At 34.6% G+C, this 16,942-nt stretch overlaps 2 protein-coding genes across 2 annotated transcripts; one reads left to right on the top strand and one right to left on the bottom strand.

Moving 5' to 3' along the window:
* The first annotated feature begins 1,265 nt into the window (after positions 1–1,265).
* Positions 1,266–5,247, top strand: LOC130943583 (probable boron transporter 7). The gene is made up of 12 exons (XM_057871515.1): positions 1,266–1,425; positions 1,508–1,590; positions 1,731–1,923; positions 2,032–2,170; positions 2,265–2,430; positions 2,548–2,714; positions 2,863–3,036; positions 3,147–3,242; positions 3,364–3,480; positions 3,573–3,880; positions 4,064–4,343; positions 4,484–5,247. Exons 1-12 carry the CDS (start codon positions 1,322–1,324, stop codon positions 4,742–4,744), a joined length of 2,088 nt encoding a protein of 695 aa, XP_057727498.1. The 5' UTR covers positions 1,266–1,321; the 3' UTR covers positions 4,745–5,247.
* A 1,132-nt stretch (positions 5,248–6,379) lies between these two features.
* LOC130946101 (potassium channel AKT1-like) lies at positions 6,380–12,290 on the bottom strand. Its single transcript, XM_057874781.1, has 12 exons — positions 12,052–12,290; positions 11,159–11,524; positions 10,680–10,737; positions 10,286–10,597; positions 9,748–9,993; positions 9,362–9,460; positions 8,816–8,851; positions 8,528–8,713; positions 8,033–8,227; positions 7,834–7,909; positions 6,905–7,504; positions 6,380–6,648 (listed from the first exon to the last, which is right to left on the bottom strand). The coding sequence occupies exons 1-12, from the start codon at positions 12,288–12,290 to the stop codon at positions 6,380–6,382; spliced, it is 2,682 nt and encodes an 893-aa protein (XP_057730764.1).
* Between the last annotated feature and the right edge of the window lie 4,652 nt (positions 12,291–16,942).

Below are 16,942 nucleotides of genomic sequence, written 5' to 3' on the forward strand. Positions count from 1 at the left end.
TACTCCAAATATTTTTAATTTTTTTAAACACAAATCGGAGAATCCAATTTGTGTACTAAAAAATCAGACGATTAAATTTTTGTTCTGACATCACAGTTACATAAAGTACCTATACACTCTATATCTACGTTCTACACCATTCTCCCTTCAACATTTAAATTAAAAAATGACATTTGTTACACAATAAAATACAAGAAAGTATCATATCAACCTTATATTAAACTACTTTAGAAAAGAATGACATAAAAATTAGTTTCTATAAGATGATAATATAGAATTAGTTTACACATAAAAATTATTCACATCCAGATCTACTATTCTACACCCGTGCATTAAGCAAAAGTGAGATAGATATATGTACTTTCATAGAATATATAAATTAATTTAAAATTTAATATTATGAAATTAAAAAATTTACAAAAAATTAAATTATAAGTCAAATAATGAAAATATTCAATTAAGATTTATTGATTTGATTTCATATAATTATTTTTATATTTGTTTATAAAGTAATTAATTTTATTTATTATTTATTACTTTTTTATATTTAAATATTATATTACAAGAATTAAGTTATTGTATGCACAAATATAAATATAATATTTTAAAAGTGTTATTAATATAATTTTTATTGATAAAAATATTTATTGGATACTAAACGCTATTTTATCTTATTCATTTATTATTAAATTTAAATTTTACATATAATATGAATAATTTGTTATATATTATTACTATTTAAAAAGTATTTTGTAAATATAAAATTTATTTATTTGTTTGATTAATTTAAATTTATTTTTCAATAATAAAATCTTAAAATTTTATTTTTAAAAAATGAAATAAATTGAATCAATCTAAATCACAATAATTTAGATTTAGAAATAAAAGCAATAAATTATATACTTTAGATGAAGTTGATTTTTTTGTTTTTCCAAAACGGATTCAAATGGCATTGCAAAGACCCCCTAATTAGTGGCACCCAAATGAGCTCTAAATATTTGCAACTTATTACTTTTTTTTTTTGGTGCCTCTATTATTGGTATGAGAGTGAGTATGAATAAAAAGAATTAATTGGAGAATGCGTTCCAACATTCACATGCATCCACCCATTTTTTAAAGTTTCAATATTGTCCATTTTGGACTATTACCGTTTTCTTTTTCTCTGTCACACATGACATACCCCACCTTATACCTCTGTCTTTGTCATGTCTTTTTCTCTTCTTATAATGAAAACCTCATTAGTGATTAGCTTATCATTTTTTCATGCTCTCTCTGTTTCTCTACTCACCTTCACTTCAACTACTAGCATTATTCGTCAGAAATGGGGAAGTTGGGAACCCCATTTAAGGGAATAATTCAAGATGTAAAAGGAAGAGCTGAATGCTACAAGCAAGATTGGGTTTTGTCATTCTGCTCTGGTCTAAGGTACCGTTTTCTTTTTTCTTTTTCGTTTTTGGTTTTTTTGTCCCCTTCAATTAATCAGCAACTTCTATGGTTTGCGAATTAGATTATTGGCTCCAACATTCTACATATTCTTTGCTTCTGCTCTCCCTGTCATTGCTTTTGGAGAACAACTAAGTAGAGATACAGGTAAAATATTATAGTAATTTTAAGGTTGTGTTTGGAACAATTGAGATAGAGACACAAGACTCTTTCTTTTTAACACTACTGAGACAATTATAGTGCTTACAACTTTTTTTCTTTTTTTTTTTGGGTTTTTTCTTAATCAGATGGAAGCTTGAGCACTGTAGAAGCATTGGCATCTACTGCAATTTGTGGAATTATTCACTCTATAATTGGTGGCCAGCCTTTGTTGATTGTAGGAGTTGCTGAACCAACTGTTATAATGTACAGTTATCTCTACAATTTCAGCAAGAAAACACCTGAACTTGGTGCAAAACTCTTTCTGCCTTGGGCTGGATGGTATGATATGATAATTAACTCTACTATCCTTACTTTTAGGGCTTTCAAATAACTTTATTTTCTCATGTAAGTATCATATATGTAATTCTATTGCATATGTGTTGACAGGGTTAATGTATGGAGTGCACTCTTCTTGATTGTGCTTGGGATTTTTAATGCTTGCACTGTGATCACGAGGTTTACTAGGGTTGCGGGGGAGTTGTTCGGCATGCTAATTACTGTTCTTTTCTTTCAACAGGCTATTAAGGTATTGTTTCCTTGCTTCCTTGCATGATAATACATTTGTGAACTTGGCACTTGATAGATAGATCTTACAATTGTTTGATTTGAATGAACCACAGGGATTGGTTGAGGAGTTCGGCACGCCGAAGAATGAAAACCAGTTGGCAGAAGAGTTTCAATTCCAATGGAGGTACATTAATGGATTGCTTGGAATCATTTTCTCTTTTGGAGTACTTGTCACTTCCCTTAAAACCAGAAAAGCAAGAACATGGCTATATGGAACAGGTAAATTTCTACATATTTACCACTTTAGACCTTACACAAAATGTTCTAATCATGTATTTGTTTATCTGGTTTTTCCCCCTTAAAATACACTTAATTGTGGCATTCAACTCGATGCAGGGTGGCTACGAAGTTTTATTGCAGATTATGGGGTTCCATTGATGGTAGTGTTATGGACTGCACTGTCTTATGTTGTGCCAGGCAAAGTTCCCGAAGGTGTTCCTCGAAGGTTGGTTTCTCCGCTTCCTTGGGAATCTGCATCTCTGTATCACTGGACAGTAGTGAAGGTATTGCTAAACTATTAGTATCCAGTGCCATGTGCACACACTACTTTAAAACTAGATGTTGGTGTTCAACATTGTAAACTTCATGTGCTGATTATTTTCATTGTGGCAAATCCTTGTTTCCATCTAATAGTTACTGTAAAACCTGCAGGATATGGGGCAGGTTCCCTTTCTTTACATAGTTGCGGCAATTATTCCGGCTTTCATGATAGCAGGACTATACTTTTTCGATCATAGTGTATCTTCCCAGATGGCTCAACAGGAGGAATTCAATCTTCAAAAGCCATCTGCCTACCACTATGATATGTTTCTGCTTGGAATAATGGTATGTTGTTCTGTTTTATCCCAAATCCTGCTTCTTATAAGTTATAATAGCTTGGCTTCATGTTATTTCTATGCCGATAAAAGTATATGAACTAAACTTATTGTCTGTAGACTTTGATTTGTGGTCTCCTCGGCCTTCCTCCATCAAATGGAGTCATTCCGCAATCCCCCATGCATACAAAGAGTTTGGCAGTTCTTAGAAAGCAGGTAGGCATCATCCCCCCTAACAAAAACCCCGCCGCGTTCACTTTTTGCATCAAGTCACTTTGTCCTTGTTCTATGGATATCAACTCAACTTAGATTTGTGTACTACATTGTCAATTTTCAGTTGATCCGAAAGGAAGTGGTAAAAAGTGCCAAGGAATGCATTAAGCTGAAAAAGACAAAGTCTGAAATATATGGCAAGATGCAGGCTGTCTTTGAAGAGATGGATACAGATCCTACTGTCAGTTTTGTCGTTTGATATCTTTGCATCTGCAATCATTGTTGCAGGTATATTCAAGAGTAATTCAATGGTATTTTTTGGTTTTTGTGTAGGCCAAAGAGTTGGAGAATTTGAAGGAAGCTGTAATGAACCCTGATGCCAAGGATGGTACAAAGAAAAATTTTGATCTTGAGGAACACATAGATGACTATCTACCGGTCCGGGTTAATGAGCAAAGAATGACCAACTTAATGCAGTCCCTTCTGATTGGCCTCTCAGTTTTGGCCATCTCTATTATCAAAAGGATACCTACCTCGGTTTTATGGGGATATTTCGCTTACATGGCAATCGATAGTCTACCAGGGAATCAGTTTTGGGAAAGGATATTGCTTCTCTTCATCGCTCCAAGACGACGTTCTAGGTAAAGTAACCTTTTAATTATGTCAAAAGGAGAATATGCCAAAGATCCAACACTTTTAGTAGAAAATATGAAAAGTTGGCTGGTGTTGTTTCAAATGCAAGGCAAATGTAAGGGAAAAATGTTAGTCACCTAAGATTTCCATATACTTGAGAAGCTAATTTTGTAATCATTTTTTATGAGCAGAATTTTGGAAGGTTCTCATGCCTCATTTGTGGAGACAGTACCATTCAAGACCATAGCCGCTTTTACTGGCTTCCAGTTAGCATATTTCGCAGTCTGTTATGGAATGACATGGATACCTATAGGTGGAATTTTGTTTCCACTACCATTCTTCCTTCTCATACTTGTAAGGGAGCACCTGCTTCCAAGACTCTTCAAACCTCGAGATCTTCAAGAACTAGACGCTTCCGAATATGAGGAGATTCTTGGTGCTCCACGCGGTTCCCTTAGTATGTCACTGCAGGTAAGATTCATTGTCTATGTTGCTTGGACTACAATCCATGTGTTTTTCTTTGTCTATGTTGCTTGGACTACAATCCATGTGTTGTTCTCGTATAGTTTCGCCCTTCGATTAAGAACATGGAAATGTTTTTCTTTGTTTAGGATAAGGAACCGGGCGATAGCGATGACAGTGTAGAAGATTATTGTGATGCTGAGACATTGGATGAGATGACAACCAGTAGGGGAGAGTTGAAACTCAGAGCTGTGAGCTTCAATGATGGGAACTCCAACAATGATGGAAACCGCAGTTTCAATGTTAGAAATCGCAGCTTCAATGTTAGAAATCGCCGCAGCTTCAATGCTAGATACCGCCACAGTTTCAATGATAGATACCTCCATAGCTTCAATGGAAATGCTGTTTGAATATCTTTGCATTCACCATTTTCTAAGATGCAGAATGGGGTTTTTGATGTTATTGTAGTGTGTTTTGAAGACAGGAATGCTCAAGATTGATGTGTAGATGGTTAAGGTTGAAGATTATACTCTGTGGAACAAGAAAGGATTACAGGAAAATGGGAAAGAAAGAACTGAGTCATGTGGGGTACAGGGAAATTAAAAGACTGATATGAATATGAATGATGGTAAGAACAAAGAAATTAGAAAATACATAGAAAAAAAATGTAGAGGCTATTATTATTGTTATTAATGAGTAGTCATTCTTTTGTTGTTTATTCGACATCATAAAAATTATCATTTTATTATCAGATTCAATAGTGAGATTTCTCACTAGCAAGTATGTGATGGTGTATGGTCATTTTTTTGCTTTGGGTCATTGTTATAATAAGATTTGTAAAACTTATTTTTTGTCCAGCACAGGACAACACACTCTTCTTTATTATTGGAATAAGGTAATTCCTATTTTAATCTCTCAAATCTAATTGATAAGTTAATCTAGTTATTATTAAAATAATCAATTGTGCTTTTTATTTAAAAAAAAAAAACATGACTCCCATTAGTGTAGTACTGTATGAGCAGATTGACACATGCTTTTTTAATTGTAGTCAGTATAACATCTAAAAATTAGTTCATGTGACTTAATTAGTGCTTATTAATTTTGATTTAATTAATTTCTATTAAGTCGCAAAACTAGAAATTCCATAGGAAGGAGCCAAACAAAAACAAAATATCATCTATAAAATTATATGTTAAGACATTAGTTATATTTTATCGTATTATATAAAAGTTAAGGTTTTAAAATATATTTTAAAAATTTTGATTTTTTTAAAATATGTTCGATGATATTTCATAAAACTAAAATCATCCACAATCATATTTGAAGTGTATTTTTGAAACAATCTAATTTTTAATACAAAATTGTTTAATAGTTTATTTAATTAATAGATTGTTCAATAACATTTTGAATATTATTCATTAAATTTGAAATAAGATAATTAGAATTCAATTTATTGTATGTTCTCTCTTTTCTCTGGAAAAGTCAATATTTTTTGTTTTAGAGATTTTTAATCCAAGCTATATATATAGTTTTTCGGTTTTGTCTCTCTCCCAAAGCCCACATTAAAAAACGTACTTGTCTAAATACAAACACACACAACGCTACCGACCAAAAAAAAAAAAAAAAAAACACACACACACACAACGCTAGTTTATGTTTTTTCTAATGACTAAACTCTCAATTTTCCAAGGGTCGCTAGAGAAAAGGTTAATTGGTCAGTCTTACTCTTGAATTTTATTGTGTTTGCACAAATAAATGTTTTCTTATAAGGATGAAATAAGAACATGGTATATACTATATAGTGCTATTTTAAAACAATCCTACTATATGTATACAGAAAATTGGTCACCAAATAAGCTATCTGTATAAAATACATATTAAAATATAAAATATACATTAAAAGTAAATTAAACAATACATGTATTTATATATAAATACATAGTAACTAATTTGATGGCCAATTTTTATTGTGTAGATAGCATTTTTTATTTTCAAATGCATCCCTACTAAAAAGAATGATTTGCTAGCAAAATTAGCTTCCCTCTTCATGTATGTGCAATAATAAGATGATCACCATCTCTTATAAGATTTATATCATCCACTTCAGCTCCTTCTTTGGTCAAAATTTTGACAGCAGTAAAGTCAAACGTTTTAGCTCCAATATCTAGCAGTTCCTGAATGGTATTTGGCAGCATAACAAGCTTTCCAGCATGTTCACCCTTTTCAGGACAACTTATTGTCACTCTGCCAACAAAGTCATCCTTGTTCCACCTATTATTGTTAAATTTTTTGGATGCCTCACGCTCTCTTTGATCTGCATAGTCATAATGGAAACAAAATTCATACTCTGATAGCCAAAAAACCAAAGAAAAATCTTCATTTGTGGTCTTTCTGTTCTTGCATTTATCTAAAACCATCTTGAAAACTATATGCAAAAAATTTTGCACTTTCCTTTGTAAACATTTGTCTAAACATGCTGCAGTTTGTTTGCTTTCTAAATTTAGGGCTACTAGAGAATTCATACAAGTTTATAGCAGCAAGTTGTTTGAAGGTTAATTTGATATACTTACTATGGTTAGCTGCCGACATCATCCCAAAAATGGAATTGTTAAAATTGTTGTTTCTTCTTCTTTTAGTATTGTCAAAGAACATATCTTCTGGATTGCGTGGCGAGCGGAACTGTCCAATGTTTGTTTGGGGAATACTACGCATAGTTGGTTCACTTTGGTACCTTCCAAGGTTAGGCAAGTGCTTGCGATTTGATGGTGGAATAGCAGCAGGAATTGGACCTGTGCTCTCTCCAATCTTCTGAAACATACTTTTGATTTCATCATGGTCTTGTTGATCCGCCAAGGTCCTTGGAGTCCAGCCGGTAGCGTCTTGCAGATCAATGTTGGCTCCTTTTTCGACAAGGAACTTTGTCATTTGGAGGTTTCCTTCACACACTGCAGTGTGAAGAGCAGTGGTTCCATTGTGTGTGGGTTGTGTCACATCCCAACCATATTGACAAATTCTATTGAGCAGTTCCATGCTATTTTTCTCAACAGCAATGCATGCCAGGTGGCCTGCATCGGCAGGTTCTAACACTGCACCATGCTCCAGAAGGAGTTTCACAATGGAGTCGTTACCACTTATAAGTGCTTCAAACAGTGGAAGATTTCCTTCCTTATCTGTATAGTAACAATGTAAGTACCAAAAGAGTCATTTGCTAAATCGCATTCAATTGTCTCCCATATGATCTTAGTTTAGCACTTTTTTTTCATTCTTGAAATGTATTGGCAAGTAGCACTAAGTATTGTTTGGTATTTGTCTCAATATACATATATATAAACACTGACAAAACACAACTTTTTCTTGTTTGGTTTTGTTCCTCAGTTCCTGTGTCTCTGTATTTCTATTATAAGACACTTATCAAACGCAACTAAGTCATTTGTAGTACCGAAAGTTTCTGTGTTTCATAAATAATTGCAGTTTCAGACAGGACAGGACTGAAGAGTACCTCTGATGTTGGGATCAGCATCATATTCCAGAAGCACAGATATACACTTCTCATTGCCTTTAGAAGCTGCAATATGCTGTTACATGTGAAAGCAAAGTTGTAAGATTCTAGTGTTTTCTACTTTTCTTACATGTACGTATAATTGTGCATGCATGTATGTGAAGGTGTGTTTACTCAAAAGGGGAGAAACACTACAAACCAGCGGTGTCCTTCCATCTGGGTCGCCTTCATTTGGATCCATACCCTTCTTCAGCAGCCGTTGCAACAATATATCATCATTTCGGTTTACTGCAAAGCATGTGCTGATAGGCAAATCCAATTTACCACGTGCCAGCATGGCCTCTGTCTCTCGGAAAATAATATCCATTCCTGGTGCCTGGGATTCATGCAAATGCTGCAAAAAGAAGACATTGGTTCACAATGTCGAACCTAGAACAATTTTATTTTGATATTGTAACATTGAATTTTGATTTCTAAGGGGTAGAAATAAGCAAGTTTGTGTAGGGTGAAATGGGATGGTAGCTTAATAGTTTTGATATATGGTCTGTATTTCGTTGTTCAACAAAGTTGAATAAATTCTAAGAAACGATCGTGGAGTATGATAAAGTAGAATCAATAAAAAATGTGAAGGTTGATGAGCAAATGTTTATGTGAAAGAAACTAAAGGGCATTTAAAAAATTTAGAATCATGTACCTTGAGAAAATTGTTCATCATAATTGTCCCATCTCCAACATTGGAGTGAGCAAGATTTATAAATGTAGTCCGGCTCAAGCGCAGAAGTTGGCACAATCGTTTGGTCCGAACTGTAAACATCTGGGGCCTGTAACATAAAACTCCAACTTCTCCAACTAATTCTCCTGCCTTTATCTCACCAACTACCTATAGTTATAAACCACACATCTTCTTAGTGATAGAAACATGTTTTCCTGCTGTCTCTAATGTGGGTGATGATTCATGATGCTTAATCACAAATAAACTTGCCTGTTCAGTTCTATTCTGTCCTTTGAGAATAACTTCCTAGTGAAAGTTCAGTATGTTAGTACAGAATTCCACATGCAGTAAAAAGGAAAAGGAAAATTTAGCTAATAAAACAAAGATCTCTTATAACATTCTTCACATATATGTAATTTCATTTGTAACAATATTCAATGGGTTTGTTGAAATAGCATATAATGTTGACACAACTGGTTCTATTTCCAAATACGGTGGACTGTTACTGATGCAGTGATGCACTCTATGATCGCAAAATAAAATTTGAATTTGGGTAAGCCCATGCCCATATTTGACTCCATTTAATGGGCAAGGCTTAGTTGTAATGGAAATTGCTTCACATGCTGAAGCAAATTCATTCAGGCCGAATGACCTCAGGAAACAATAAATAAAAAAAAATCAACAAGATTAGTTATATAAATCCTTGGTCCATACACCTCTTAGAAACTGGAAATCAAACAACATACAAATGATACATTACACACCAATCAAAGCATAAATGGACTTAGGGGAAAATTGAGGGGGTTAGTGACTTACCACAGCACCAGTGACCAATACATAGAAGTCTGTTGGTGCTTCATTCTGCAAAATCACATCTTCCTTTGGAGGAAAATACTCGGGCTTCATCTCTGAGACCTACAAAATTGAGAGAGTTCAAGGTATGCACTGGGAATATGTTCATCATCATCCAATTAACAATGACTAACAAGGAGCCGATATACATGTATAGACAAAATTTTCTTTTCGCCTTTTTTTTTTTTACTTTTTGCAAATCATAAACTCATGCGATAAGCAGATTAGACCAGAAATGAGTGATATAACCAAAACACAATATATGATTCTCAGTTTGGTGTCTGAAATAGTTTCCCAATGTTTAGTCTTAAACACCGTGGTAATGAAGTAGACCAGAGAGAAAATATTACCAGTTGAAAAAGCAGATCATGTGACACCCCATTAAACAAATAGATATCCTCCAAAATTTCATAGAATAGGTAATGAGAGATGCTAGAACGAATAGCTTTCGGGAGTAATTCGATAATCTCTTGCTGCTGCAGCCCTTCTATATCAGTTCTGTACTTCATATGCAAATGTGCAATCATCTGTTCTTGCATGAGAACAGGCAATTTATTCCGTTTGGCAAAACTTGTCACAGCTTGAATTGTGTCTCTCTGATATGCACAACATGTAGCCAAAAAAACCAAACATCAGAAGTACAATCAAATTAGCAATGAACCTCTTAGGAAGATAATGATCTAGAATCAAAATAACTTCAAGAAATAGGTACACGATTCAGGACATGATGACGGATACAAATAGAAAATTAGGAAAATGTCTCCTAAGACAAAATTTGTCCAATTTGATATCTTGAACCACTTACTAAAAGAAGCCATATAAGTCTTTGAAAATATAAAGATTTATGTGCGGCTCAACAAGTAAAGGGTCAAGGCAGAATATACTTACATATTTCCTAGTTCTGCTTGTCCCATGAACGACCAAATTTGTCATGTTACCTATGAGATATGCAGTTAGCCCAAGATTGAAGAGCATATAGAAAGTATCAAAAAGAGTCTCCCTTGTGTTCGTAGGATGTAGATCTCCATAACCAACCGTTGTAAGAGTTGCTATGGACCAGTAAATTGATGCTATATAGAGAGATGTGACACTATGATCATCGACTTCCGGAAGAAGCGAAAGCCATGTTTGTCCGGTTTCACGATTCAGAGTGATAAAATGGAAAATGCAAGCAGCAAAATGAGCTGCGAATAATGTAACCTACAAATTCCAAGGCACCAACAATAATAAGTCCAATATGAGACTCAAGTTGCTTTATAAAATGGTAAAAGCAAACACTTACACAGATCAGTTTTGAGCAGCGAACCCAGAAGTAATTATAATGCCTGTCCTTCTCTAATCTAACACAAAGAAGGTAAAATGGGAGGATATGGCCTAATCAGTTCTTTACAAGATCAAAGGTAAAAATGTGCTATCAGTTTAATTTGATGCCTTTAATTGGCAAAAAGAATTACCCCTCCTCCAGTTCACAATGTTTGTCACCCTAAACCTAAAGAAGTTTTCTTTATTCAATATATAAGTCATACTCACATCTTTTCTCCTCCAAACAATATTAAGCATAATAAACAATGAAGCTTTCTATAACATAATTATTCAATAAGGGTGTGTAGGTAAACAAATTTTTTAACCAATTCTTGATTGTGAATTCCTTAGTTACTGAGAAAACAACTTGATAACTACCTTGGCTTTTAATCTAACTGCCACACAAAATGCAATTGCAGGACATATGAAACATCGAGTGTAATAATTGTTCTACGTTACCTTGCAAACAAGGCACTGACTCGGCGAAGACGCCAAAGGCGAAGCATGTTGAAGTAAGCATATTTTTTCAGGGCATCGGGCAAAAACCTATGAGCAACTTCAGAGGGGATAGTGGAGATGACATCTAAAGCCAACCATGATTTGGCATATCTCAAAGCAATTAGGCTTTTATCATCAACTAGCAAATAGGTAGTCTTGTCTAGGTATGCAACAAAGAAGGTGAGAACAATGTCAACAGCAAAGAATCCATTGACAACATTGTCAGCTATGAAGATTGCGACCATTTTTTGGTTAAGGAATGCAAATTCAAATGGACAAACCCATGCATTGTAGAACACCAAGAACACCAGAAATGTCTGCCAAAGTCTGCAACATATCAGTTACCAAGCATCAAACATGTGGTACGCACATGAAAGAAGACAGCATAATCAAGCAACTTAACTAATATTACTTCCTCCATTTAACAGAATCATATCTAAATACAATTTTTTTGTATTTAGAATTAATAGAACAAAAGTATTAATGACATAATAAATTAAGGGAAAGCTTAGTTCATTAATTATGCTGAAGAACTCTTATCCGCTGATGGGAGCTATCCAATGGGAATTGAACTATCCAATACTAATAACACCTAACGCAATATGCCACTTAATTGATTAATTAATTAAATTAAACTAAATCTAACAAGAATTTAACCTAAGTTATGCTTAAGCTTAACCATATATAACACAATGTTAACAGTCTCAACCTCACACTTGCCCTGTATATATATATCTTGAGTCTGAAACACTTCTTCAGATCTAACGAAACAACACAAAATATGTTCCTCTATCTATCCATCTATATAATATGCGTGTGTGCGTACGTGCGCACGCGCGTGTATATGTACGTACCTGTAATGGTGGTTGAAGGGAGAAACAATGTAAGGACGGAGCTTGAGTCTGTGGGAAGTGGAGCCGAGCGAGGGAAGCGGAAGACCGGCGAGGCTGTATTGGCTTCCTTCGTAATCAAACTCCGCAATGTGATCCCTCCTTTGGCTCTCAGGAAAGGTGTCTTCTTCGTCCTCGTCGTCGTCACCAACACGGGTACCACCACACAATCTTGCAAATACCTTCTTTCCACGCCTTCTCATTTTTTCTTTTTATTCCGCTTTATTTTCCGTATTTGTGCGATTGAACCACGCGCCGTGGCTTGTTTAGGACAAAATGAGAACTGCATGCATGGCGTTGTGTGGTTAGTTAGTTACGTTAGTTAGTGTCTACATTGTGCGTGGCTTAACCAACGCGAATAAAAAGTAAATAAATTGTAAACAAATTTCCAAGACTCTATTTGAAAATCGGTTGGATGATTTTGAAGGTGGAATATCTGGTGAAATATTAACACACAATATAATTAATAATTAAATCCAAAAATTATTAATTAATAAATGGATTTAGTTAAAAAATGTTTAAAAGTTATTTGTCAAAAAGATAATAATAGAAATTTTTGAAAACTTTTTATATGTTCAATATATTAAAATAAAAGTGTTCTTATAACATTAAAAAAAGTTTTAATTACTCGGTGAATTATTATAGTTTCACTTAATTTTTCATTAAATTCTTATATTTTTTTTATTAAATCTATATACCATATTAGATTTTGTAATTAAATTTTTACCAGGACAAAAACGTTGGAATTAATAGAATATTCTATTAAACATAATGAATATACTTAACACTTGACTGAATATTCTGTATAATTTAATAGAATATTTCGTTAATTTTAACTTTTTTGTCACGGTAGATATCTAGTTACAAAATTTTATATAATATAGAAACTTCTAATTGACAAAAAAAAGTATAAGAACCTAATTAAAAATTCGATAAAACTATAAGAATCGATAGAATAACTAAACCAAAAAAATCATCAAATTAATAATTATAAATAACCTATCCTCCTTACTAATAAGGAATGTTGCATTATTTGCCAATTAAACAAAGTTTAATTTTATATTAATAGCTAAAATTTAAAATTTAAATTTTAAGACTTAAGATTTAGGTTTTAGAATTCAATAAGTGTGACACTCTTTACGTGCTAATGCATTAATAAATCTTAACGTGCCTGTTAATTTATATTTTTACAAATTAAATATGTATAACAATAATAATTGAAGGTTGTGGTAGGCTTAGAGAAGGGGGGTTGAATCTATGCCTTCCTTTTCAGTTGCTGTTTTTACCCCTTTTAATCAAAGTTATAAATCTGATTCTGTTTGAACTCAGCAGCGGAAATTTATGAGACAATTTATATTTGTCTCATGAATATCAGAAAATAGAACATCACAGAGAAGTAAAAGCTAACACCAGCATATATCCTGGTTCGGTTGCTTTGTGCCATGCAACCTACATCCAGTCTCCTCCACAACTATGGAAGAATTTCACTATAGTTAACAGTATTACATACACCAATTTCACACTCAAGTTCTAACCTAACTTGACATTGGCTATGCTAACACTCAACTATTCACTCTTAGTGCTATCCCAACTAAGAATAGGATACCAACAGGTACAAGATACAAGACACTTAATCAACCTAAAGAAATCAGAAAATAACTCTAGGCTTTTTCTCAAGCTTTCTCACAATACCTTTTCTCTCAAGAAATTACAGAAAGATAAGCTTAGAAAAGTACATCACAATCAGAAAAATATGAAGGAGATTGACTTCATCAACAGCCTCTGTGCTATGCGAAAAACCAGATTAGCAAGCCTCTGATTTAGTTCTTCATACTGGCGGAATGCACCTTTGAATAGGTTACACTGTCCAGTTAGTTGAACTTCTTCAACGAGCTCTCTCAGAACAAACACCTCAAGTTCACTGGTTATCTCTCCTTACTTCAGAATGAACAACAAGCTTCTTTTTATCTCCTTGCATGTTCCTTGGTTCTTCCTCCAAGGTCAACATCTTGAGCCTTGAGCTTCACCAACCCACAAGCTCACTTTTTCTTCTCAATCATCAAAGTAGAACCTTTCCTTCTGACTTTTCCAACTTGACCGAAAGCCATGAAGGAGTAACCAAAATTGTTTTCCAATGGTCAACCAAATCTGAACCATAGAGATGCAACTTGGTCCCCAAGAATCTCTTGTGACCGTGGATTTGTAGCAGTGAAGAACAGAGATCAACTTTTTCTTTGAATGCCATTTTCAGATAGAACAGAGAGTAGGGAAGAAAGGATGAAGATCTGATGCATGCAAGATGAGATGGATTACCTTTCTTAAGCTTGATTTGTATTAGATTTTCTGCTTTAGCTTCTGTGCTTCAAGCTTAGATTTTCTCTTTCTTGCTTCTTTGGTTACTGGCTTATGGAGGAAGCTTTTCTTCTCTTTCTCTTTCTTACTTTACTGAAGTCTTGATGTGACTTGATTAGAGAGGAGAGGAACGTTGCTTTGGTTGGAGCAAGATGGTGGGAAATTGAAAACAATTTCAAGCTTGGATCGGGTTCTTCTCTTTTTGGCCCGTGGTGCCTTGCTATGCTTCTTTGTTTGATATGAATGACTTGGGCTTGTCTTTATTCACACTTTCCATTCAGCCCATTAGCTTTGTTTTGTTATTCATTCAACTTGGGCTGCCAAAATTGAATTATGGCCTGCAACATAACATAAATAATTAGCAATGTATACTTATTAATTTAACAACTCTAATTATTTATTTTGCCAAAAATAATGTTTGTCATCACTAATTAATTTAGTTAATTTCTTAACTCAACAATCTCCCCCTTGATGACAAACATGATCTAAGCAATAAGCAAAAGAGATGAGTTTGAATAAGGTTTAGAAACTCTCTTTGATTTTTGTCATTTGCTTTTATGTTGCTCCCCCTGGATTTATGCTTTTCTCTTCTTTCCTGTTTACATATGCTTCTATGGAACTAAACAGATGCTATGTACCAACCAAAAGTATAGCAAATAGTGACAGTTTAAATGGCCAAAAAAGTTTTAATACATCAGGGTCAGAGTTAAAGCAAGTTTCCAACCTCATTCACAACAGTTCACAAAATCAAACAAAGTTCACAAAAAATAATCAAATGCAACTTTAGTCAGAATGGCATATCAACTATTGCTATTGCTCCTATTACTCCCCCTTTTGTCATCAAGGGCGGATGATAAAAAGACCAACAAAAAGAAAGTCTTGTACCCTGCAGAAAAGAGTTAGAGCACATAACAAAGCACTAAATAAACTATCAAAAGTGCAGCATAGTAAAAAGTTATTACAGTCATCCAAAATGAAACAGTGCAAAAGTAACGAAGGAAACAGAAATCATGAGACAAAAAGAGAGCAGCAGCAGCAGTTTTCATGAGACAAATCTTAGGCATCAGAACCATCCCCCTCCGAAGCAGCTTCCTCTTCACCATCGGTGGCAATGTCTTCATCATTTTGAAGGTTATCAATGAAGGTCATGAGCACAGCCACCCTATCCCTCGATTTCTTCAGAAAGTTCTCATGCTTGCTAGCTAGTTTCCTTTGCTCCTTGCTCATGGCAATAAAGTGATTTGATTGGGAGACAAACTCTTGAGCAACATCCTTAACCACATTTAGCAGAGCCGATTTCTTTCCAGTGGAGATGGATGTTCCCTCAGTGGAAGGAGCAGGAGAATCCTCAGGGACAAAATCATCATCTTCATCATCTAGGACAACTCTTTTAGATCTAGTGGGTTCTTTGTTCTGTTTCACTGAACCACCTCCCTTTAGATATGAATGTCTATTTTCATATTTCTCATTGGTCAAGTCAACACCAAAATACTCAAAAATACAAGTTAGAAACATGCCATAAGGAAGAGCTTTGTCCTTTTCACTTATAACAGAGTCAAACATGTATCTAACCATCAAATATGCAAATGAAATTTCAGTTTTGGTGAGAATGGCATATAAAACAAGAGTGTCAGTGTATGAAACCCTTTGATATGAACCACTTTGAGGAAGTATAATGTGGTTGACCATTCGGTGCAACTGAGCACGTTCATATCCTAGGACTTTGTGTGTGGGTGTAATGCCATCTATTAAGGAAACATGTTCACAAATGCTAGCCAGGGCATCATTGTAAGAAACACCAACTCCTTCATCCCACTTAACTGACGTGTAAGCACAAGGCCCAACATCAGTATACTTCAAAGCTTCACTGATGGTCTCATTGTTTAAAATGATATCTCGGCCTTTGACATACGAATGAGCGGTGCCTTCATGATAAGTCATGTTTGCATAAAATTCTTTGACCAACAATGGATAAACAGGTTTTTTGAAGTCAAAAAGGTGATTCCAGTCCAGAAAAATTAAGTTGTCAACAAAAGAAAAACCTTTTCTTTTCAAAGATGGCAGATCAGCGAGAAATAAAGAGCATAGGGTACGATACTGGATGACTCCCTCATAAAAATCATTATTCATGGCAGATTTGAATCTATAGGGATTATAGTTTGAATGAGCGGTCATAAAATGGGCTTTGTGATCAAATGGTCCAATTTCTGGTTCTTTAACATTTTTGAGAGGGACTCGAGTGTTACCTCTCTGTGAACGCACAGGAACTGACCTTGCCCTGGGTTGTTGTGGCTCAGGAACAGGTTCCTCCATCGCCGGATGCTTCCCTTTGGATAAGGATGGCTTTGAAGAGCCAGGTTTTGAAGAGGCAGGTTTGGAAGGCGTCGCCTTTGGTGGTGGAGTTGGTTTGGCAGAGGCAGGATATCTTGGAGTGTTCTTGGTACGAGCCATGGGATCACAGCGAGGAGGAGAGGTAGGAGGAGAAGGAGAAGGGGTAAAAGTT

This window comes from Arachis stenosperma, chromosome 8, assembly GCF_014773155.1.
Source record: "Arachis stenosperma cultivar V10309 chromosome 8, arast.V10309.gnm1.PFL2, whole genome shotgun sequence".
NCBI lineage: Eukaryota > Viridiplantae > Streptophyta > Magnoliopsida > Fabales > Fabaceae > Arachis > Arachis stenosperma.

Bases quoted from the DNA above. Each gene is read 5' to 3' on its own strand.
- LOC130943583 (XM_057871515.1), top strand. From the start codon at position 1,322: ATGGGGAAGTTGGGAACCCCATTTAAGGGAATAATTCAAGATGTAAAA. The intron at 2,171-2,264 runs GTATTGTTTCCT...AATGAACCACAG, and splicing joins TCTTTCAACAGGCTATTAAG to GGATTGGTTGAGGAGTTCGG. The intron at 3,881-4,063 runs GTAAAGTAACCT...TTTTATGAGCAG, and splicing joins GCTCCAAGACGACGTTCTAG to AATTTTGGAAGGTTCTCATG.
- LOC130946101 (XM_057874781.1), bottom strand. From the start codon at position 12,290: ATGAGAAGGCGTGGAAAGAAGGTATTTGCAAGATTGTGTGGTGGTACC. The intron at 9,994-10,285 runs GTAAGTATATTC...TGTGCATATCAG, and splicing joins CAAGCAGAACTAGGAAATAT to AGAGACACAATTCAAGCTGT. The intron at 7,910-8,032 runs GTTTGTAGTGTT...CACATGTAACAG, and splicing joins CAGATGGAAGGACACCGCTG to CATATTGCAGCTTCTAAAGG.